Source organism: Rhipicephalus microplus, chromosome 6 (genome assembly GCF_043290135.1).
Source record: "Rhipicephalus microplus isolate Deutch F79 chromosome 6, USDA_Rmic, whole genome shotgun sequence".
NCBI lineage: Eukaryota > Metazoa > Arthropoda > Arachnida > Ixodida > Ixodidae > Rhipicephalus > Rhipicephalus microplus.
In genome coordinates this window covers 183,490,978-183,515,248 of record NC_134705.1, presented here as the reverse complement: position 1 = coordinate 183,515,248, position 24,271 = coordinate 183,490,978, and the positions used below count along the sequence as shown (strand labels likewise).

The window sequence follows — 24,271 nt, the reverse complement described above, 5'->3', positions numbered from 1 at the left end:
GGGCTATCAATACTACACGTAACACGAATAACCACTGCCATATTTTTGGGCGTGTCGGAAAACAGAACTTGAAAACATATTCAGCGCTAGCAAACAAAGACGCCAGAGAGCTTTGTGTGTGCCATAATCTGTCAAATATGGATGTAGTGTGCACGTTGCACATCGTGCGCATAATGGTCTCGTCTCTCCTACATCCTTGCGTGTTGGCACTGAATATGTCTGCAAATAACCAAGAAGTAATTGCAACGATTGACTTGAAATCACTTAAAACACTATGGAAACCTGCGCCTGACGGCTGTCCCACGCCAGAGATGGCGTCACTGTCTCGCCAAAAGCACAATAGCTTCTCCCACGTGTACAATAGCTTCTTTCACATGCACTTCACCGGGCCAAAGAAGGGGCAAAGAACCTGACAAAACTTGTTGCAGACGACTCGTACCTCAACTGCCCAACAAGCAGAAAATCAATAAAGTGCATCAGAAAGCAGTGTGTACGTTGCACCCGAGCCTGCGAATCTTGCACCCCGAGCCTGTACTCTGAGCCTACGAAAAGTAGCGTAGCCGATATCCCCCCGCCAGGTGTCGTTTTTTTATAGGGTACAGAACTTGGTGGCAGCGGTGTTGTATGCAAAAAACCCGGTGCTGGCGACCGTAGACAAATAGGATCCTCAAAAATGCACCAGTCACACGCGTATTTGTATGCGCCGTTTTCCAATAATTGACGCTCTCTCAATCGTGGGCTTGTCAACGGTCGACCGTTTTTGATCTTTCGGGGCCACTTGTAGTTTAGTTTCACGTTGCCAGTTTCTATAGCTGCCCGGACATGAACGCATGACCGTCATTGCTGCCTGAAGAAAGTGAAGTGCTCAGCTGCTATGCACACATAGGAAGGTTCAGTGCTCAGCATGGAGGAAGGCTAAACTTGGGAGGGAGCATTGCACAAAGTGATTGAAATAAAAAAAGAAAAGTACGACAGGTGTCTTCGCTTGCCTCCACTTTTCTCAGTGCGGCAACTAGGGCTCCTAATTTTTTGTTCATCTTAAAGAAGCAATGCATACTAACCATAACAAGTACTCCACAAAAAAATAATAATAATAAAGAACCTAACACGGTACAATGGAAAACAGAGAAAGTCGTAGGGCAGGCACTCACCGTCGCGAGGGGTGTAACGGACTGCGTGGATGTGAATGCCGCAGTAATGGAAAAGGAACTCGTGCGAAGCGGCCGCGGTTTCCTTGCGGAGGAGCGGGAGTATGTTGCTGCCGTCTATGACGCGGTCCTGTGGAGTCTTCGCTCCGGCCACCGCCAGCAGCGTGGGCATCATGTCGAGCTGGCTGGTCGATGCCTCGATCTTGAGGCCACTGGGAACATGTCCCGGCCAGGAAACAACCGTGGGCACACGAATTCCGCCTTCCCATCCACCCATGGTCTTTCCGCCTGCATGGGGAAAATGCGAAACTTGTTTGAAAGGTATTTTACGTGCAGCTCACTCAACATTACGAAGGCCGACCGAACAGCGGAGTTGGTGGTGTCAGCACACCTTTCCTCAACTTTCACCAGTGCTCGGCACGCTCCTTGTCCTCTCTCAGCAGCACCAGAGCTAGTAAAGGTCAAGCCTGCGTTTAAACTTGACCCCCCTTGATTCAGTGCAACGAGAAAGAGCTCTCATGAGAAAGAAAACCAAAAAACCGAAGGAACTGATTTTCAGCGGTAAGTTTTTTCGGATGCGGACCTCAACTTCAAATTCTGAACTCTTCTTCAATTTGTCATCAGAACTTAATGGGAAAGAGAAGCAAAATTTTAGACTCGCAAGATGAGCAATTTCACACAGTGAGGGTATGTATTTGTGGAAAATAATATTATGATACCTGAAGTTTTCGCACGTCAAAATCACAATATGGCTATGAAGCACACCACGAGGGAGAGTTATTTAAGACAGTACAGTACTCGCAGATTCAAACACGACGCCAAATTTTTAGTAGAACTGGCATGCACAACTGTTGGCTCTGATCTGTGCCTTCAAGTCAAAATTATGCCCATATGTCCCGAACTGAAGATGGAGGAAATGAGAGTATACATGCGTAACTTAGCCCTAAATTGTCCCTTTTTAATGTGCGAGTACTGTACAAAACCGTCAGATATTTGACCTCCACTAGAATGTGACAAATACGGCCAGGATTGTCGGACCAATTTTAGAGTATGCTGGCATAATCTGGTTCCCCTCCGCAAGCAGTGGTATCGGCACTTTTGAAAACGGACAATTGTAAAGTGACTAGATTCATCTTTACTCAATACTGTCACTTTGGCTCCCCAACTGAATTACTAGCCCACGAAGGTCTGTCCACACTTGAAAGTCAAGCGAAAGTTCATCGCCTGAAGCTCTTACATTAAACATTGCACAACTGTTTTAAGACAGATTATGCAAGATACATGGAAACCAAGACAACAACGAAAACACGTCACAAGCATCACACACTCCAAGAACACTTGTGCAACCTAACACATTCTGTCATTTTTTTTTTCTTTTTCTAGATTCATTCGTGAATGGAATGCTGTTGGCTGACTTATAGTCGGACAGCGTACAGTTAACGACATTCTATAAATGTCGCAAACCACATATCATTTGATCATAAGCCTGATTACATAGTACCTTACTATATTTTCATTTGTATGATTGCTTCTTTGCATTGACTTGCTTGCCAATATTTGCATTTACACCAACTGTTACAAGTGTGTTTTATGTTTTTTTTTTGTGCTTGTATAATATAGATAATGCGTCCACTGCTTTGTTTCCTGCACGTGTTCTCCTTCTTCATTTGTACCTGTTCTGAAAAGCTACTCAAGCCAAATTTTATTGGTACTGCTGATGTAAATGTTTTTTCTTTTTTTCTTTTTCCTCCCACTTTTTAAAAACCCTGCAAAGGGTTAACAATATGCTGAAAATGAAGTAAGTAAGTAAATAAATAAAAACTATCAGGTCCACTCTTGTTGACTTGAAATACGAACAGCACGAGTGCCACACTCCTGGCACTTCCCAGTCACAAATGGCGCGCGGCTATCAGCGTGACAAGGGCTCTTATGAGCAAAGTGCGAGCGTGCAATTTTCAATAAAGAAAACACAAGCTAGACAGACGAAACTCATCGACGCAGAGGCAGAAAGACACCCCAAATACTGCCATTTTCCATAGAAATATATATTTGAATGTTTGGTCAGCATAGCGGACGTGTAATGCGAGGTGCGATTCTGGCCGTGGAACGATACCTCTGAAGATGCCGTTGTAGCCACCCTCTCTCTCGCCACGAATTCCAATCTCTTGGACATGAGCGCCATTGTCGGAGGTGAAGTAGACAAACGTGTTGTTCGTCTGGTCCGTCTCTTGCAACAGTTCTGTAACCTGCACGAAAGAGGGCAGCGGACGTCACTGTAAAGTGACGACAGAGGCCAAACAACACACACTGACCAACCAACTGAAAAAAGTGGAGGCGACTTTAAACTTCGACTTGGATGTCTCGTAGCGGCACTTACACCTCGGCACTCTTATGCTCTCATGTATTCTTTGGATTAGCTTTCCAATTTACCGCACTGCCGAAGCAGATATCAGAGGCCACATGGAAAGAAGTGCGTGGTTGAGGCATGCTCCACCAGGTGTCACAACAATCCCAGCTGCTCACAAGAAGCTCGTCTGCTCTTTCAGTGAGCTCGTTCGATAAGTTTTCATTGATTGTACTGACAGTTAACAATGCACTCATCCAGAGTAAACTCCCAAATCCTGGTACATTATCTTCTATGTCATTTAAATGGGCACTAAAGAAAACGATTTTTCTCACAAGAGCAAATTACTTTTCTTTTTCTCGTAATTAGATTTTTCTAGCAAACACCCAGCAACGTGTTTCCACACCCTTTCTCTTGAAAATGCATCACTCTTTCACGATACTAAAAACGCCACATTCGCTGCAACAAGACGCTTGGCAAGAAAAGAAAGGTTTGAAAAGAAAATATGGGCGGGAATTTTCTGCGCCAATGTGGCCCCAATTCAAAAAATATAAGAATCTTTGAAATTCATGATATTATTGGAGATTTCGCCAGAAAGTTTAGAAGTGAAACTTTTGGCAATTAGATTTCGCCAGAAAGTTTAGAAGTGAAACTTTTGGCAATTATATTCTCGCTGTGAATATATTATTGACACTAGAGTTTGTAGACTATAATGTAGTCAAAACTAATTTATTGCCTCAGCTTAGGTGTCCTTTTAATACTCAGGCATGGACATGACGTTATCATTATAGACATTGGAATGTCATCACAGCAGGACGTTCCCTCACCTTGCCAATGGCCCAGTCCAACTCTTCGACATTGTCACCATAGCGACCGTGTGCGCTCTTGCCAATGAAAAATGGGTGCGAGAACAGGGCCGTGTGCACGTGGATGAATGAGAGGAAGAGCAGAAATGGCTTCCCTTCCGCAACTGCGGAGCGGACAAAGCGTTGAGACTCGGCGACAAGCCTCTGCGTCATGCCCGGCAGCCGGACAGGCTGCTCTACCACGTCAAAGTTGCGCATGACCACACCGTTGAGCGTCGGAATGCTCTTGATGAAGAACACGATCACGGCAGGGTCGACGAAGAAGAGGACGAAGACGAACGCCGCGGCGATGGGTCTTCCGCTGCGGAAAAGCAGCAATGAGAAGGCGGCACTCAGCGTCATGGCCGTGTAGCAGAAGCGGAAGATGTTGGGGAAGTAGGTCGTGACCACACTGCCATCATCGTCGCCAAAGTCCTTCAGGTTTGTCAGGGGTAGTCCGTAGAAGAATTCGAAGCCATGGCGCGACGGGTGGTGGCAGGGGTCCTCCTTGGACGTGCAGTACAAGCCCAGGTGCCACTTGCCTGCAGCATTAGCAGATCGATTGAGTCAAAACCAAATGATGAAATTTAGCATTCTAAAGCAACATACAAGCCACAGGAGCTGCCCTTCATGGAAAGTTCGGTATATCTTTCTGGTCACTGGCGTCCTCAGCCTATTCCGTGTCGCAATAAAGGCTCAAAATAACAGGAAGCTCAGCTGCACTCATAGAAAAAATAGAGCACTTGGGGAGTACTCCTGCCTCGCGATTACAATCACTATCTGCTTGTTTCCAATTCCTATCTTGAAAATCTGCCTCACCGCGGTGGTATAGTAGTTATGACACTCGACTGCGAACCGACGGTTGCGGGATCGAATCCCGGCTGCGGCGGCTGCATTTTTTATGATGGTGAAAATGTTTGAAGCTCGTGTACTTTTGTTTAGGTGCACATTAAGGAACACCAGGCGGTCGAAATTTCCGGAGCCCTCCACTACGGCGTCTTTCAATATGGTGGTTTTGGAATGTTACAACCCCAGATATTGTTGTTACTATTACCTTAAAATCTTTACTCTTGCCACTTTTCGATCAAAAATATAATATTACACTGACAGCACACTTGCCGTTCGTGAATGGGAAATGCCGAGGTCGCAGTGATAACCCAAGGAAAGTATGCGCGATTGATGATGAGTATAATTGTGTGGCGGGAGGATACTCCCCAAATAGTACTGTACTTTCCCTCAGAGTGTAGTACGTAGAAATTTGCAACAAAGAGATGGTAGGTACGCACACAGGGACACGAAGAGAAAAGTCGGGACTTGCCGTAAGCTCTCTTTCGTTTTCCTGTTTGTTCTTCAACCCATTCTGCTGTCTTCGACGCCTTAATGTCACCTTTTTTTTTCTGTTGCTTACAGTTCCCCACATGTGGACATATCACAACGAAACATGCGGAATCGCACTCGCACAGCTTGCACGACATTGAAACATAGGGATTGATCGTCCTGTACAAACTACATCACACCTACTACTGACTAGTTCGTTGCATCAGTGTTGGCCATCATCACAGAGGAGTTCTCACCTATGTATCCTGTGGAGTAACCCTGTTGTTGAAGAACCTTGGCGAATGTCGTCTCGTTTGCGGGCAGCCCGCCACTCGACGCGACAATTATGAACACTTTGTTCTTGAAGTAGCTTTCCATGCCTGAAACACAAAGGCAACAATGCTTTCAGTCAAGGAACTACACTTCAAGTGCAACCAGTGACCGGAAATAAAAAAAGAGCACAAGAAGAATGTTATCATCAGCAATGTTGTATGTCTGCTGCAAGACATTTTGTTCATACCTTTCAAACCAGTCAATAGCACTTTTTATTGCACTTGAAGAGCTAAATTGTCACCGACTAATGATTGATTGATTTGGGGGGTATAACGTTCCAAAACGACGATAGGATTATAAGAGACGCCGTAGTGGAGGGCTCCAGAAATTTCGATCACCTGGGGTTCTTTAACATGCACCAAATCTGAGCACACGGACCTACAACATTTCCCCCTCCATAGGAAATTCAGCCTCCGCAGCCGGGATTCGATCGCGCGACCTGCGGGTCAGCAGCCGTGTACCTTAGCCACTAGACCACCGCGGCGGGGCAATGCTTTTAATGTTCCAATCACATTAAACAAATGTGGTTGCGCATTCTGCTTCAATATTTATATTAATTTTTATGCTACCTTTCGAGTCTTGAACCTCACGCTAACCCAATATTTCTTCGTTACAGGCAATATCGCAGCGGCTCTCGCCACCTCAGGTTTTCTTACACCAAGAATAAACACATGTCAAATGAAGTGCGAACCAACAAAAGTCAAGATTAAGCTTGTTACAGCAAACGAATTGGTATATCAGGGTTCATTAAAATAAGGTTCACCTGTATAATTAAAACGCAGCTGCCTTAGTAGGCATTGAATTTGTGAGCTCGTGCTCAGCTGTACAATTCTATTGGCTGCTGCGAGCAGCTGCATCTCTATGACATAGCAGCTTCAGCTTCTTTCTTGCTTCCATTCACCAGGTTTAAAAGGCCAAGGTATGTGTTTTATCGCATAATCGCAACAGAACAAGCCGTAAACTTCACACATTGAAAAACACGCCAACTGAAAAGACAATGTCGCATTCTCATAAGAGAGACTTGCCTGAGCGCACCGGGTATCTGCCCGTGAGCAGCGCTGCTCTGCTTGGAGTGCAGACAGCTGCGGCTGCAGTGTGATGAGTAAGAACGGCTCCATTCTGTGCCAACCTGCAGAAAAGACAACGACGATGTGCGAAATGTGTGAGCCTCGTAGTGTTTGGATATTCGCTCAAGAATAAAGTCAGCAGTGCCCCACAATTAAAGTTGGACTTTGAGTTGGTGCTGCTTCAGCCGAATCGATAGGAATTTGTCGTTCACTAGAGCTACACAAGACATCCTCACAGGGCTGGAATCGAAATGATGCTGGTGTGTCTCGAAGGGCTCCTGAACTAGTGAGAGGATGAAGATTAATTGTGGGGTGTATGTTGTGCGCGAGTCTACAACAAAGACGCAGCCAGGAGAATTCTTCATAACAGTGCTGTAACAGCAGAGTGGCATGCATTCAATGATCCAAAAGAGGCCTTCACTCTTTTTTGCCTTTTCTTCCACTATGCTCATTCGTAGGCTCGTTTGAACTCCTGGCCAAGCGCTGCTCCTCACCGTGCAAGTAGAAAGAGCAGTGCATTCCTGTGAGCGAAAAAACAGGTTTTCTGGATGATGAGCCGATAATAATGTTTCCATGACAAGCACTGAGGGGCTAAGGATTGCTGAAAGGCCCGGATAAGAGAAGGGATTGTTTCTTGGAATTTGTGGGGTTTGGCATTGTTGATCGTGATGGCATTTTGAACTCAAGATGCACGTCCCTTCAAATGAGAAAAAAAAATGATCAGAGGTGGTTGAGAGGCCCTTTATCAGGTTGACCTCACAAGTACAGTCGTGATCAATACAAGAGGGAATACTGAAATAAATGTTTAAAGGTCATAGTGGCTAAACGCAGTTGGAAAGTGCAAGTGTTCATAACGCTGAATTCTCGAGCAGAATGATATTGCCGCGACATAGTGCCTGCATTAAAACCACGCGCCCATCGCCGCGCGCACAGGGACATACATGCACGCCGTCTAGTGTTGCGCAGAGACGATGATGATAGCACGAGAACCCAGCTGGCCCCTGCTAATGTGCGCCACAAGCTTGGGACTCTTCTTGAAGAAGTAGAAGAAGGAGACATCTTTGGTGTTCTGCTGTAACGTGCTACGAGCATAGTCTCTTTGAGTTGTGGGCACAGGTTCGCCCTTTAATAAATACGTTTTATTACACCCCGAGTCCTTCAACATCGTTACAATATCGCTTGCAAGTGACTATGTCATATTCATATCGGTACATTACAAGTAGTCCCTGATTCAACACGAATTCAATGCTTCTTGTCCTACTGCTCACAATAATAAGAATAATAAAATCTGGAGTTTAACGTCCGAAAACCACGATTTGATTATGAGAGATGTCGCAGAGAGCTCTGGAAATTTCAACCACCTGGGTTTTTTTTAAAATAAAGTTCATTTCACTTCACTTTAATGTGCACCTAAATCTAAGCACACAGGCCTCAAACATTTTCGCCTCTATCGAAAATGCAGCCACAGCAGCAGAGATTCGATTCCACGACCTTTGGGTTAGCAGTCGAGTGCGATACCCACTAGACCAACGCGGCGGGGCATACTGCTCACAACTGTACATCTGCTGTGCCAACATAATCGAATAGGCCTTACACATATCACAAATCTAGCTGCATGACAAAAGCAAGGCAAACACTTGTTAATTAATTACTGCAGCATTTGACATCCCAACCTCAATAGTAAAATTGAGTGGTCTTTATATGACAGTACCACTTCACATCGTGAAGCAGCCCAAGGTCATCAATACAATTTAGTGTAACATAGCACATTTTGCATTGAGATTGAGCTAGTTCAGATTCTACTAGTGTCACACACAATCGCTTTTGATTGCAATCCGGCCTGTTCCAAACTGATTTTTTTTGTTGTTATAACTGGCTCTTTTTACACAAAGTTCAAGAAACAACCAATAAAATAACAGTTGATAAATTGAATCGTGACCAGCATTACACTGTGTCACAACGGTACTGAAATTTATTGAGAGCGATTGACTACCCCTCGCATGTGTTGCGCAAGGAAGCCAATCGTGATAAAGGTTACTCAATCTCGATCGGGCTCGTATCATGATTGGTTCCTTTTTGAATGAAGAAGCCAATCAGAGTACATCAACAATCCACTCGGAGTCAATCGCGATCGAGACACTCGATCCCGATCGAAAGTGTTTGCGCATGAACTTCGAACCCCGCAATAGATATACCTGTCAATGTTGGGCGTGGATATGGTGGTGTTACCGAAGCATCCCACATCGCCGTAGCCCAGGTCATCGGCCAGGAGCACCACGATGTTGGGACGCCGGGGAGCTGCGTGAACCGCAACCGCCACCGACAACAGCAGCAGTAGCCAGGGAGGAATGCGCAGTCGCAGTAACGACCGCATGATTTACGTCTACGAATAGCGTAAATGATACATTAGAGATACGTACGTGAAATGCGTATAACATATAACGTTCAACGCGACACTGGCTGAGCGCGCGCAGTCATGACATCCAATCGGCGGCACGTGCTACTAATAGATAGCCGAGGGAAAAGAAAACAGAACAGAAATAGATGCAAGCGCGCCATCAGTGCATTTAAAAATACTGCATCAACACACCTGCGGTGGTACAGCTGTTGTGCACACACGCACAAGGCAGCGCCCTCCGCGCTGAGTTTTCTAATTAATAAATTAATAATCTATTAAAGTCGTCGTTAAATGTAAAACAGGTGCAATACAGGTGTTTTGCGTCGGGGTTACGAGGGCGCACTCGAATGAATTATGTGTGTAGAATTTACATCAGCTACGTGTTGTAAGCGCTCTAGGAGTGTACTCCCACCTTTGTAGTACACTCCGAACAGCCGGGCGCTTCGCACTTCATTGTCGCTGAACCTTTTAGAGCTGAGAGCGTGATCTATTTCCTAGCGAATAAATTCGTTGGCACAGCTCGATGGAAAGCTTGCCACGCCCACACGTTTTTTTCATTGTACTGCAGCCGAAGCTATCGCTTCCTTATCTCATGTGCAACTCAAGAGCAACATGTGATCGATCCACCATCATCATCAATGACGTCAAAATGTCAATGACGTGACAAAATTTTCGTTAGTGATCATAAATTGGCTCGTTGCGTAGCGTTGGTGTTCGCTGTATGTCATTAAAAATGTTCTAACTGCAGGTAATCTATTTGACTCTCGTATATACTTACCCGTCGAAATAGGGCATTGCGCGGCATTCGATTTGTTTTAACGGTGCCGCTTTGACAAGACAACGCTTTGCATCGTGTTGTGCTCGCGCGAGTTTGTGTTGGCTGAACTTTTTTCGAGCCACTTGAATAATGACGGGTGATGGCAAAAATCACGACAAGGGTCACCACAGTCGAGGTGAGTGTGGCAGTTCGTTGTTATATTGATAATACGCGCCCGAAAAAAATTTTTTTTTCTTGAACCGTCCGGTTGTCTTGTGCTTTACCATTCGGCGTTCGCGACTTTGGCGTTCCTTCGCTACATTCAATGCTCTTCCCTAAAAAAGCGAATTGGTTTAGGCGATACAGAAGCAGGTTACTGCAATTAGATATCCTAACCATACTTCGTCAGTTAAGCGACTTGCGTACGGTTAGTTTCGGTTAACTGAAGTTCCTATCTGTTGAAGGCGTTCATCCACTGGCTCTGGACGCTCAAAGAATGCTCCGTTCGCCTACTGCATTTTTCAGATATTCACAGTCAGAGGTGCCGCAATTTACTTTCAGATACTTCCAGTGGACTGAGGGGCTGTCGCGTTGCGTTGCAAGCAATATCGAGGGCGCGGGTTCGTTTCCCGCCGTCACGGGTGGCCGCATTTCTACGGAAGCGAAATAGGTGACGCCTGTAGGCATAAATGTAGGCACAAAAGAACCTCAAGAGATAAAAGTTGGTCTATGACACCACGCTACTGCGTGGTTTATAGTTTTTACCTAGTGAAACGATAGTGTAGGCCATTTGTGTTTAACTTAAGGAATGAACGCACGCCTTCATCTGTACCGATGCCTGCTCTATTCACCACCCAATTAATCTTGTCATCGATTGGGACAAGGAGAGGAGTGAAAAAAAAAAGTAAAGGTAGTTAGGTAGACAGTACCCACGTCCAGTCTGCTACCCTGCATTTTGGAAGTAAGAGATGTAAAGATAAAAAACAGAAGAAAGTGAGCATACAAAAAAATTTACACGAGCTTAAGTAACAATGCTACGTTCCGTGGACGTTGGTGTCTTGGCAACTTCATAGTACGCGGGATCTCAGACGTATGACGTTCTCATGTTGATACGGACACGTTCCACCTCATTACTGATGACATTACTTGAGTCATGGTGTCTACTGAATGCTTGCAAGTACGAGACATGAGGCATCAAGTTCCTGTTCTGCCCAGACTGAGCGTCCAGCGATTTCATCTTGTCATCGGCAAACACGCAAAGTGTATCTTAACTGCAGTGACCGAAGCACTATGACGATTGGTTTGTCTACTTTGGATGACTTGCCGATCGGAGAGGCATGAGAACCACAGGCACAAGTGCAAAGATGTCAGAATAGGCATTAAAAAACTTGAATTTAATTGTGTATTGAAATCAATTCTTTGAAATTCAGCGTGGTTTCCTGCCGAAAAAAAGAGTACTGGTTGAAAACAACTCTGAAGAATTCATGCCTTGCCGTACGTAAAGAAACCTCGAGCTTGAGTGCCGCATATTTTTCAAATCTTTGCGACACGCATTATGATCGGCTGTCCATAAGTGCATGAAATTTATATAGCTTGATTTAAAGGTTTTGGAGACCAAATTTAATGCAAGTGGCAAGGTTAAGGTAAATTATGTATAATGTGTTTTACAGAAGTCGATTGAAATTACAATGTAAATAGTTATGTAGTACTGCCATCAATCTGGACAAGGAGAACGGAAGACTTCCGTGTGGTCTTTTCCTTGTACTGTTATTCGTGCCGTATTCCTTCATAATCGGAATTCGAACACCTACTTAAATTATATGGCATGGTTATACGCTGGCTGCGAGCATTCCCTAAAAAGGTTATAAAAAAGTTTTTGAGTTCCTGCCGAAACGCCACACGTCCAACGTCTCATTAAAGATGCTGCTGCCCTCATTGAAATCATATGTCGGCAAACTCTCTCGATCGTGAGTCGTCTAACGTGGACACGGATAGAGTTGTGCGTTTGTGAGAGACCGGGGGAGTGATATTCTGGCGAGTTTGACTCTGAGTAGGTCCAGCTGAAACATATATTTATTTAAACATACCGTAGCCCCAAAGGGCTATTGCAGCAATGTGCAAACCAATACACAAAAGAGCATAACAAAATTGGCTAAACATTAATGATTAGTAATATACAATAAGGAGTCAAGTGATGAGGATCGAACATAACCAGGCAGAGCGTTCCCTAGTTCTATTGAATGTACAAAAAAACTAGATTTAAACCCCACCGTACGGTGGAAAAAAGTAGACACGTTAAACTCACGGTAATTGCGGGTTTTTGTAGATCTAAAGGGTGCGATGTATTTGATGAGTAGGAGGAATTGTGGGGAGTTAATTAAGCTATGAAGAAACTTTAAACATTCAACGTGACCACAAGAAGAGCGACTAATAAGCTGAAGAGGGAGAAGATTGGAACTAGGTAAAAGATACCTGTCAAAGCAGCCCGGGAGGAAGTCCAAGTATAGGTACGAGTTAGTCTTATTGAGGAGCGTTTGTTGAGTGTGATATAGCACAACGTATATCTTTTGAGTGAACCTGGGAGAGCTCCAAATTTTTGGCGACCCATAGATTTGCATGCACAAGCATTCGAACAAGGGTCAAAAACAAGCTACAGATAGTCAGTTATCTCTTCATTGTAACAAATGTCACTGCCACTCATCTTTTGAACATACCGCTTACCTGTCAAAAATGCCACGCCAAACGTGCACGTCTCATTCCAAAAGCTTATCGCATCCACAATAGCGCGAGGCAAGTATAAGGCTACCCTCGATTTCCCTCATCCCGAAGGCGATAACATTTATCTCCCATTGATTGCCTCTGTGCGGGCTTAGTGTTCACTTTTTTATTGTTTCGTCGTGATAGTGGTCAAGTATGTATATGCTGACTAAAGGAATAAGCGCATTTGGTCATTAGTCAGCGCCATGAGCGTCGGCAGCATTTTGTCTCTGGGGCTGCAAAACCGTGTTTGGGGAAGGGGGGAGGAGTTCTGGTGTTGCTTGAGGGGGGCAAGTGCCCCTTTTGCACCCCCTCTGCCGACGCCCATGGTTAGTGGTGTGGTCTGGTGTCGTATCTCGTCCCATCTTTTTAGCATTGTTTTTCACTCATGTAATCATGAACCAATCAGCCCAAATGCATACCCTACTATAGGTCCTACTTCCTGAACTCCTGCATGACTAGTAGCCTTGCATTACCTCACATTTATACTCAGGGCTACTCCAGCATACTCCATACTTTACTTCAGCATACTTTATACTTTGATGCACTGGCATTCATGTGCCAGCTCAGTATTTATTGATCACAGGCACGATTTTAAGAATGGGGTTAGGTAAGGTGCCTTTGACCCCCCTCCCATCTCGCCGCAAACTTCGTATGGGAAGTCCATAGTAAAAAAAAAACATCTTGTGTGTGTCATACATTTCAATTAAAAACCTCTTTACTAGATTGCAGCCACAGATAATTCACATTTGAAGATGCGAGATCGCAAGGTGCCTAATAGAGCCCCTATCACACGAGATTCGCTGTTAATCAACATTGACATCATTGTCACAAAAAGCTAGTTATGCGCTACCGGGTTCACAAGCCCACTAAACCAGACTCGCTCAGATTCAGATCTAGACACGAGTTTTATTCTGAGCGAGTACAGGCATAGGTTGGCAAACTCGCTCATGAGTTGACTCATTCAGACTTTCCCTGAGTCGCACCGAGCCTTGAGACTGAGTTTGAGTGAGTCCGGGTGAGTGAGTGAGTGAAATAACTTTATTAGGTCCACAATAGACGCTAGTTAACCCAGCGTCACCTGGCTAGGCCCACTCGGGAACGGTCGGGTTAAGTTTGAACGCTCTGGGGCAGGCCCTTTTAATGTGTTTGAGTTTGATTGAGTCGGGTTGAGAGAAATTCCAGCGAGTCCGAGAAAGCCTAAAACACGAAATATATTTCCGGAGTGAGCTCCTCATTTTTCGCCGATCTATGAGTCCTGGTGAGTACTAGTTTGGCGAGTTTGAGTTCGACCGAGTCTGGTTTTTGAAAAGATTTAGTGACTCTGAATCTAAGTGAGTCCAGTTGAGGAAAATCTTGAGTCTTGGTTCGAATGAGTCCTGAGGGCAAAATGTATTTCATCAGTGAGTCCGAGTGGGCTGCACATTTTACGCCGACTTGTGAAGCAATGATTTGTAGCAAAATATTGCCACCGGCAGTAGTAAGTGATATGCTTATGCACCGGTACAGGCCTCAAAAGAAGTGCACGCGCTGTTCCCTCTCCTCTATGTGTCAATGTTGGACAAGCACTGCGCCAAGGCCGATGTTACTGGTGTCAGTATGCTCTTCTGTCTAGGCATTATTATCTAAATGTGCAAGAACGGGGGCTGACTTCATGCGCTGTCATAGTTTGGCAAAGGCACCCACTTGCTCGTTATCCCAGACAAATGCCGTGTTGTCTCTTGTAAAAGCTGTCAAGGGTTCTGCTATTTTCGAGCAGCCTTTAATGAATCACCGATAATAATAAGTGTGAAAGCCAAGGAAGCGTTGGGCAGCCTTCTTGTCCGTAGGAGCTACAACACCCGCCATCGAGGCGTGCCCTACAGTCAAGGAGAGCAAGATTAGGTGTGGACCCCTGTTCATCACCATGACCTCTCGGAAAAGTTGCTGAGGTACTTGAGGCCATCTTGGCTGTGTCGGCTGCATTTTGATGGAAACGGAAACAATCTAGGCCCGTGTGCTCAGATTTGGGTGCACGTTAAAGAACCCTAGGTGGTCAAAATTTCCGGAGTCCTCCACTACGGCGTCTCTCATAATCTTATGGTGGTTTTTGGAGGCTAAATCCTACATATCATTTTATTAACTTCAGGCCATATAAGGTGCTGCACCACGTGAACGACGTGAACTACAAGTAGTTCTGGGCAGTGGGTCATCAACACAAACACAACAACCGAGCTCTGAAATAGTTCATGTCATGTGCATTGAGCCTTATTTTGCACGTTCATAATTTATCCTGCTATTCATTTCCATATTTTAATATGCTTAAACTTTCATCGATTTTGTGAGCTTTGTTAGCATTTAATCATCCTTATCCTTTTGCACTGCTAATCTGATTAATTTTTTTTTCTTTCTTGCACCTATCTTACAGCGTCGATGTGATGCTGTTTTTCACGGAAAAGGGAACAATGCCACCTGTAATAGTGAGTGACATGCTTATGCGCAGGCACAGGCCACAAAAGGAGTGCACACGTTAATCTCTCTCGAACTCAAAGCGTCACCAACTCATGTCAAAGTACTGGCCTTCAAAATGATAATACTTCCTAAACTGCAATACGCTTCGGTCGTATGGGACCCCTTCCTTAAAAAAGATAAGTACCGGCTTGAAATCGTGCAAAGATGCGCAATACGCTTCATTTTCAACAAATATAGGACCACCGACTTGCCAACTTCTCTAATGCTGGCGAATAGCGTTTCAACCCTGGGAGATAGACGAAAAAGCGATAGGCTGAAAATGCTGTTTACTCTTTATACTGGTTCCACAAAGGTAAATGCATTGGTATACATTCAACCATTTCAATCGCGCCCCACGAGACATCGGCACACGCACAATTTGCTTCCGTATCGAGCCCACACAAACATGTTCAAGAATTCGTTTTTCCCACGTACAGTATCGGAATGGAATTCTCTGCCTGAAGTGGTTTTCACATCTCAGTCTATTTGCCATTTTGACCGTGCCATATTGTCTGTACTGTGCTCTGTACTCGACTTGCTTTACTGTTTATCGTAATTGTGAATGTATAATATGGAGATAGACCCATCACCGTTGTTCTGAAGGTCGTATTAATCTGTGTTTAAGCTCATCTATATATCTCTGTATAATGTACTTATCTTCTGTATTTTGTGCACATCATTCATCTATCACGCTTACGTGTGTTTTCCACTTAATTTTTGTGCCTCTCCTGCTTGGTCTTTTTCAAGACCGCAGTATGTTGTAAATAAAATAAATAAATATAAATAAAAATAGAATGCACGCCCAAGCGATGCATCTGGCAAGAGCCCTGCTGTACTACCTCTGCATCTAATAAACCCCACCTGGTTCCTAAAGTGGCGTGACAATATTGAATCTAGAAGTGACATAAAAAAAACTTTACTCAAGAATGTTTGAGTTACCATAAGCTCAGTGTTTGTGGTCTCTTCCTTGCCAATAGTGCACACAAATGGCAAAAGTAAGTTGTCTCTCCAGATCAGGAGGCCAAGCTGCAAAGGGTCAATATTTATAATTGTTATTGCTGTCTTTTTATCCAGGTCATGACAGGGGCCATAACAGAGGGGGCCACGACAGGAGTGGTCACTGGTCCTCGCGCAACAGGCAGCGCAGGTCTGATGAAAAACGGAACTCGGACGTCGACGAGTCCCTGGCCGTGGTGAAGATGTTCCGGGCGTTCCAGGTGGAACTCGACGACCGCTACGACCGTTACGAGCGCCTCGTCAAGCTGGGCCGCGACGTCACCATCGAGAGCAAGCGCATCATCTTCCTGCTTCATCGCATAATGAAGTTAGTACTGCTGCCATTTTAAGGCACCACGTAGTGTGTCATCTCTCAAGCATGAATCCATTCAATAGTATCGGGGGGTTTTACGTCGCAAAGCTACGGTATGATTATGGGAGACGCTGTAGTAGAGGGCTCTGGAAATTCCAACCATTTTTTAATGGGCAGTGACATCGCACAATACACGGGCATCTACCGTTTTGCCTCTATCGAAATGTGACCGCCATGGCCGGGATCAATCTTGTGACCTTGGGGTCAGCAGCTGAGTACCATAACCGCTACTTCACCGTGGCGGACTGCATTAATCCAACTGACTATTAGGTTGACCAAAGCATAGGAGACATTGATGGCTGTCGTTAAACTGTGGTTTAGTAATAGCAACATAAATTGCAGTGAATTAAAGCAGATGAGAAATCACTTTTTCCCCAATTAAGATCTAAACCCACAACCTTCAAATCAATCGGACTCATTTCATTGCATTTAACCAAAAAATTAAACAAGCCCTTTAAAAAAATTTTCTTTCGTTTGTTCGTCGCACAATTACGAGAAGCACTGATTGTCAGGCTAGTTCATACGGCGTGTCAACTTCAAAAGAAATGAAAAATTCCAAAGCTATTGCCCTAGAGGGAAGATGAGGGCAAGGGAATATTGGCGTGTGCTTGCCCACTGTCTGACATTTTCTTTCTTTCTTTTCTATCACATTGCACAATGCCCTCACGTATTATCTTTTTCCGTGTGAGAAATCCAATCTTAGTTCACATGCTTAGCATATCACGTCCCTTCTCTTGCAACTGGCAACGTCGACGGCCTTGTGTTCACGTCTAGGCAACACTGAAATATGGCGGTGTGAAATCGCAGGTCACCTCGATAAAGGAACGAATTGCCATTTTGGAAATGGCTGATCAACAGACCCATGGTCTTCAGTTATTGGAAAATGGCACATGCAGACACGTACGCGGCCTGCATACCTTCGACGACTGCCATTTTTAGCACTCATTGGTGCTGACGCCAAAATTTGTGTGCATGAGTAACGTCAGCAAAGGCATGTCAAACGACAGGCAGCCTTCGTCTAGTTGGCACCTTAGTCTGTGCGCTTCAATTGGGAGTGCTTCTATAATGATCTTCATGCGTAACAGTTCACCACGATGTTGTCTGCAAAAGATTATGTACGTGTGTTGTCCACAATGTCACGCGGAAGGCCATTTTATTCCACTCATGTGTATATATTGTTACGGGGAGAAGGCGTCTGAAAAATACGTTTACTTTAGGTAAACAGGCAGGCATACAATATGGAGCCCAGTCTGCATGAGCTCGCCCTAAACATCGTCCTCTTTTCTATAATGCTCATTTGTGGCACCCCGTAGCATATATATAAAAAAAAAAAAACGTTTCGTAGCAAAGCTAAAGTGTGAGCGCGTGACCATGTTATTTGGTATGGATGAGGTGTGCAGTGGGTTGTACGCACCTGTGAAACGACGCACGGTGCAATAGTGTTGGAAGTTGGGACAGTTCTTTTTTTTTGTTTTTGTTGCTTTCACGTTCTCGTGTTATTGAAACAAAACTTTCAGGTGCGAGTCTGAGCTTGTCTGCGTCCCTTCTGTCTTCGTCGATCTCGTGCTGTAACTGAAAATGCCGATGTACGGTGCATCTTGAAGCATTGACGGTTGGGCAAGTTGGTGTGGTTCTAAATATAGATGATTCGGTATTGCAATGCATCAGTGTCCCATCACTCATTCTATCACACAAGCAAATATTCTTTTTAATGTCAGGAGTTAATTATCAGTTGCACATTTTTTTTGTGCCTTAAGGATTTGTGGTTTTATCCTTCTCGCTTCGCACAGAACTCGTGGTTAGTTATAGCCACCGCCTATTTGGTTATATCTTCTCTGTTCAGTTTACTTGTCGTGGGCTCTGTATTCTTCTAAGTAAGCGTTTTTACCTTCAATGAAATTTCGTTTACGAGTAGTATGCACTTGTTCTTGTGCATTTTTTTTACTATTGCCCTACCAAATCGTCGATATGGCACGCAGTTCAGGGTTCCTTTGCAGTCTAGTACTTTGGGACCCTCTTCTTCATACTTTGTGCATTCTAATTAGCTTCTGATGTAAAAAAAAACTAATCGATCGATTTATTGAGCGAATGAATAAGTCTAGAAAAACCAGTATCTGAAGTCTCTCTTGTCTCCTCCTCGTCTTTCCTCAACAGGGATGATCAGAAGGACAAGGTGCTTGGTGAAGCCGACCAGAAGCTCTGCGAACTCAGCTTGTTCTCACTGCGAGAGATTGCGATGGAGCTGAGGGGGCAAAGCTACTACCAGTACCTCAGGGCATTTTCGCCAGGTATGCACAGTGTACATGTTTCAGTGTGCTGGGACTGTTATTTGCCTGTGTCTTATTGGCGCACTAAAATATTCTCTTGCACCAAAACTACACTTGTTGGTCAATACCGTGTTTGTCATCTTTGCTTTGTTTGGTGTTGAGCACTGTTCAACTCATTTCTATTTGATACTATATATTTTCGAGTGCCATGCAAAGTTCCCTAAACACGTTGAAGTGCGACGCTCCTTGAGGAACATCTTTATAAAATTTTTTTACGAGGGCCTAATAGTAAAGACAACATTGAGAGCACAAGGTTTACATTTCCGGTCCGGCTGAGCATTCTCCTGCGTATATTTTTTTTCTTTTACTTCTTCTTTCTATGGAAGACTGATCGGTAGTCTTATCATTCCATGCAACGATATAACAAAAGTAGTCCCAAAAGCCATACAAGAGGGCACACCACACCCTCTTTCGAGCAAAATAGCGGGCTCTTTCTTCTAGCTGGCTTCCTTACCAGTGTTACAGTGCTATCAAATGTTGGTCAAGTGAAGTACGGGGACTAGTTTTGGTTTTGTGTACATGACTTCTACATGTTAAAACAACAGACTCAGCGAGAAACTTAGACACACATATTGATAAGACTATTGCTAAATAAAGACGGGGTGTGGCGCTGCATGTAAAGATAGGGTGCGGGGCCATTCTAGCTTCGGAAAATGGGGCAGGAGCAGAGAAATGACAAAAAAGGGAATAACGACATTGCTGTTCTTTTCTTTTTTTTATTGTCTGTGCCTTGGTGTTTTGTTGAAGATGGTTAATCTAATAGTGCAGTCTCAAAGCTTGCCATTCTAGCACATAGACAACACAAAGGATGTGACATAACACTGCAGGCTCATCTTTGCCTTTGAAAGTATTCTTCAAACGTGTGGCTGAGGTATCGCTCAGACACATGGTGGGTTTATTTTCAATGAAGCATGTCTCCCATGTGCTCACAAGCCGTTTCGTTGCCACACCTGCCAAGTGTGCCAGCACGTTAAAAAAAAATATGCTTCACGAGCAGGCATCGCAGTGCGCATTACGATGTGGACCATCCGAATTCTTTAAGCTGTTAAAGTGCTCTCCCAGTCGGTTGTTCAGGCATCTGCCCATTCGCCACGTATGTGTCTGTCTACCGCTGAAAGGAATCTCGGGGCACAAAAACGAGTGTGCTTTTTTAGTGCCTAAAAGTCCCCATCTAGAAGAACGCAATAATTTGCCCAAGAAGAAGTGTTGTTTCCATCGGCAAGCCTACTAACTGCGTCATCTTTTCCCAGAATGCAACAAGAGATATGAAACGCAATTGCGTAGGCGCCGTGCTTTGAAGGGACATCAAAGTGAAAAAAATCACAGCATATCCACGGAGTGAATGATAATGAGTAAGGCGAAGCGTCAGTCAGCCCGCCCATGCTCCCGTCAGTCCGTTCGTCCTTCCTTCTGTCCATCCGCGCGACCATCCGTGCTTCCATCTATGCGTCCGTACATCTGTCTGCGTCTATGTGTCTGTCCGTCTTCTAGTCTGTCCGTACGTGCATCAATCTAGTGAACACTCCAAGTACCGCCATCTTGCATCTCGCTTACCCTGCAGCATCGGTGGTTACGTACGACGATGGAGGATGGATGGACCCACGCCTTGAGGAGCTTCGCCTCTAAATAATCAATTAGCTTTGACTGATAAATTATACTCTGCAAACTCTAGGGTTAATAATTTCACCATCATAAGTTTAATAATAGATGAGAATATTGTTAAATGTATCACTTTAAAATTTCGCAACTAAATCATCGATGGTGATGCAGTGGATTTCAAAGTTTTTTTTTTGTATTTTGACCTCATTGGGTCAGTTGAATTTACTGAAACCTGGCGGGGTCGAGCATCAGTCAACTGGCGCGGAAACTTCGAAGGTGGCACCACCACTTGTCTTTTTGTTTTTTTATTCCTTGCATTTTCTTGCCTACCAAGAGTTTTCTCACAGCAAGTGTGACATTGTTGGTATCACAAGAGAGTAATTTATAATTACGAGAAAGATCACTTTTCCATTTACCCTTTTCAGCGTCTGGTACTTATTGACGCCGACGCTGAAATTAGCCCACGTGAACTGTCTGTTCATTGTGCGTGCAGGTATCCAGGAGTACGTCGAAGCGCTGACTTTCTTTCACTACATCAAAGACGGCCACCTGGTCACCCTGGACGAGATCCACAAGAACCTCGTGTACTTGGAACAGTCAGAGGTGCGTTCTCGTAACTATTGTTGCCGTCTTGGTTATGGCCGAGACTTTTTGAGACCTTAGGCTCATGAGCGAAGAAATTCGGCGTCCAAAAGTATTCTCTCAGCCAACTCTTATTGATGATGAGGCAAAGGCTACAGAGCCAGATCGCAGCGAGAGCGTAGACTTCACTTGTGCTTTTCTTCGCATTACATATTGGGACTCTAAACTTTTTTTATTTTAGAAATGGTCTCTAATCAAAGCATTGTGACATTCTTCTTTACCTAGAAACATATTTTTTTCAGTCTCACTGAATGCATGAGTGTGGCTGCCTCCAAGAATTACAACATGTGCACGATGGCTTGGCCGTATAATAAGTACTCTGCATTATATAGTATAAAGTGTGCGCAAAGCCCTCCCATATGCTGTGAAAATTGCCTCAAAGTACTCTGTGATAGTATATGGGCCTCTGTGTGCAGGCAATCAAATGGCACTTTGTTTGTCTGTTTGTTTCGTCAAAGGAAGCGGAGACTGTAAGTGTAGCATCCACATTAAGGTTTCTAGTTGTCAGCTTTGAAGGCCAATTCTGTGCGATAAGAGAAGCACTCCGATTGCTTATAGGCACGTTTGTTGTTGTTGTTTTCTGTACATCAGTGGCCAAACCTGTTGCTCTCTTTGTATTCTGCAAAAAGTGTGTCTACTCTCGGGTGGGTTACTTTATCAAGCAGTGATTAAAGTCTTTGTCACGTCTCTCTGCTTGCCCTAACGCAGTGCACAGGTCATGAACAGTGTGTGCGCCGTCGACACGACACAGCACTCTTGATAGGAAAGTACTGGGAGACGAGTTTTGGAGAAAGTAAAGGCAGGGAAACCTGGTGCCGGTTGTTCAGGTGCGACAACAATGCACACCAAAGGTTGAAATAGTTTTATCGGTATATTATAGTACAGGGTGTTTAAAAAACTCTGTCCAATATCATTTAAAAATTACAAAAAGGAGGCGTGCTACCTGCTGCATTCCCTTTGCAGTGGCAGAAGACATTTTGGGATGCGTACAAACACACAATTAACTAAAATTTTTAACCAGCGGAAATGGTGGTCAAGGCAAATGGTTGAATTCAACCCCTTGCTATGTATGGTCCACAGCTGAAGTTTTGGAAAGGTGGCCACTGGTGATCACCGCGCAGCGATGAAATCTGACTAGTTTAGCTGGCAAAACTGAAACTGACGCACCAAACAGCGTATCTTCCATTCACTTCAAAAATGCCTTCAATGGCGACACTATTTTCGTCGCATTGTGCTTTCTTCTCATGATAACTCGGTGTACGCTACTTTTTTTTGTCAACAATGTTAAAGGACTTGCATCACGCTAATAGTGCACAGTCTGTTCCTGAAATCGTCAACGTCTGAGTTCCTATAAATCTGAAAGCCCTGCAGTTAGACGTAAAGTAAATATGGGAGCCAGTAGTTGGAAACACAGTGCGATATAGAGATTGCATGCGTAGAAGTAAGCTGCCCAAAGCAGGCCAGCCATTGTTTCAGCAGGTGCACCTATCTTTCTTCAAGGCGTCTTGTCATCTTTGATTGCTTCAACATTAGTTGTGGCCCATTACCTTGCTTGTACAATGTTTGTATTTTCCACTCCTGTAATAACTCTCATGGAGAATTGAGAGTATTCTGTAAATAAATAAAATAAATAAAAACTTTTCTCTCCTTTAAAAATGTTCCAAAACTGGGTGAGCTCATGATTAAATATATATACTAAAATGTTCAAATAGTAGTAAAATAAATTTATTTATTGTTCTGCATATGGCCTGTAACATTGTGAAAAAATGTGCACACGAATCAACTGCAGAACTTGTCCAGCTGTGCCCGACCACGGACTGCTGAGGCCGTGTCGCGTTACCTGGTAGGTGCCGACAACGGACCCCGAAGGGTTAAAGGGCCCCTAGTTGACTCCAAATAAAGAACCCCAAATGGTTAAAATTTCTGAAAGTGTGACTTTTTCGATCACTCCCTCTATCTGTCACGTTAACCGGGTACTTCAGACAGAGGCAGGGAAAGAGTTCGTCAAAAGGAGTAGCAGAATATTGCTTGTTCTTGAACAACGCGACTGAACGTACACATAGGACATGCATATATACGCACACAGCACTTACTTTCAATTGGAGATGTTTATTTTTAACACAGCGTCTCAGCACTGTGTGCGTGTTTTGTTTATGAAAATAAACATTTCCAGTTGAAAGGCAGTGCTGTGTGTGTATACGTGTTCTTCTCTATCTACGTCCAGTCACACTGCTCAAACTTGGCATGATAAACCAACTAGCCCGCCAATGCACTTTTTCCTCTTCTTAGAGCCCTCCTCTACTGCGTCCCTCTTAATTATGCCGTGGCTTTGGGACGTAAAACTTTATTTATTATTATGCTCTCATCTTTGCAGGCAGCTGAGAGTGAGATGGGCGACGAGCCCGCAGCGCAGGCGCCGCCCGGCAAGTTCTCACTGGAGATTGTCCCGTTGGACTACATGCTGGGCATCGCCGACCTTACGGGGGAGCTGATGCGCAAGTGCATCAACGCAGTTGGCCAGGGAGACCTGGAGGAACCATTTGTGCTGTGCCGTTTCCTGCGTGACATGTACACGGGCTTTCTTGGCTACGGCAACACCGGGGGTCGAGAGATCAGCCGCAAGGTGTGGACGCTCTTCCAGAGCGTCCGTAAGGTTGAGAATGCCTGCTACACAATCAAGGTGCGTGGCTCGGAGGTGCCGAACCACGTGCTCGCCGATATGTTCTACGCTCCACTTCCCGAGAAGGAATCTCCGGACTGCGGTTAAGCCACACGTTCCTTCTAGGGACGTGCTCTCCATGCATTTATTTTTTATTGCGTGTGCAAGTAGACATTGCCATTTGATTGTTGGACTGTAATAAAGGATGTTCCAAGTTTA

General features: G+C 44.5%; 2 protein-coding genes across 4 annotated transcripts in view; one reads left to right on the top strand and one right to left on the bottom strand.

Moving 5' to 3' along the window:
* Positions 1 to 12,810, bottom strand: part of LOC119167030 (steryl-sulfatase-like) — a 17,064-nt gene extending 4,254 nt beyond the window's left edge. Inside the window, exons 1-7 of one of the 3 annotated variants that reach the window (XM_075867218.1) lie at positions 12,682 to 12,810; positions 9,250 to 9,437; positions 7,013 to 7,116; positions 5,912 to 6,034; positions 4,320 to 4,879; positions 3,262 to 3,394; positions 1,152 to 1,436 (exon numbers count right to left, since the gene is read on the bottom strand). In XM_075867218.1, the coding sequence (XP_075723333.1) occupies positions 1,152 to 1,436; positions 3,262 to 3,394; positions 4,320 to 4,879; positions 5,912 to 6,034; positions 7,013 to 7,116; positions 9,250 to 9,428 (1,384 nt within the window). In that variant the 5' untranslated portion in view covers positions 9,429 to 9,437; positions 12,682 to 12,810. Of the gene's footprint in view, positions 1 to 1,151; positions 1,437 to 3,261; positions 3,395 to 4,319; positions 4,880 to 5,911; positions 6,035 to 7,012; positions 7,117 to 9,249; positions 9,438 to 9,644; positions 9,841 to 9,864; positions 10,028 to 12,681 lie in introns of those variants that run through there. The other 2 variants (XM_075867219.1, XM_075867220.1) reach the window with 2 other exon arrangements.
* On the top strand, positions 10,207 to 24,271 carry LOC119167032 (translin-associated protein X-like). Its single transcript, XM_037418438.2, has 5 exons — positions 10,207 to 10,405; positions 16,531 to 16,780; positions 18,980 to 19,113; positions 21,245 to 21,354; positions 23,768 to 24,271. The coding sequence occupies exons 1-5, from the start codon at positions 10,360 to 10,362 to the stop codon at positions 24,158 to 24,160; spliced, it is 933 nt and encodes a 310-aa protein (XP_037274335.1). The 5' UTR covers positions 10,207 to 10,359; the 3' UTR covers positions 24,161 to 24,271.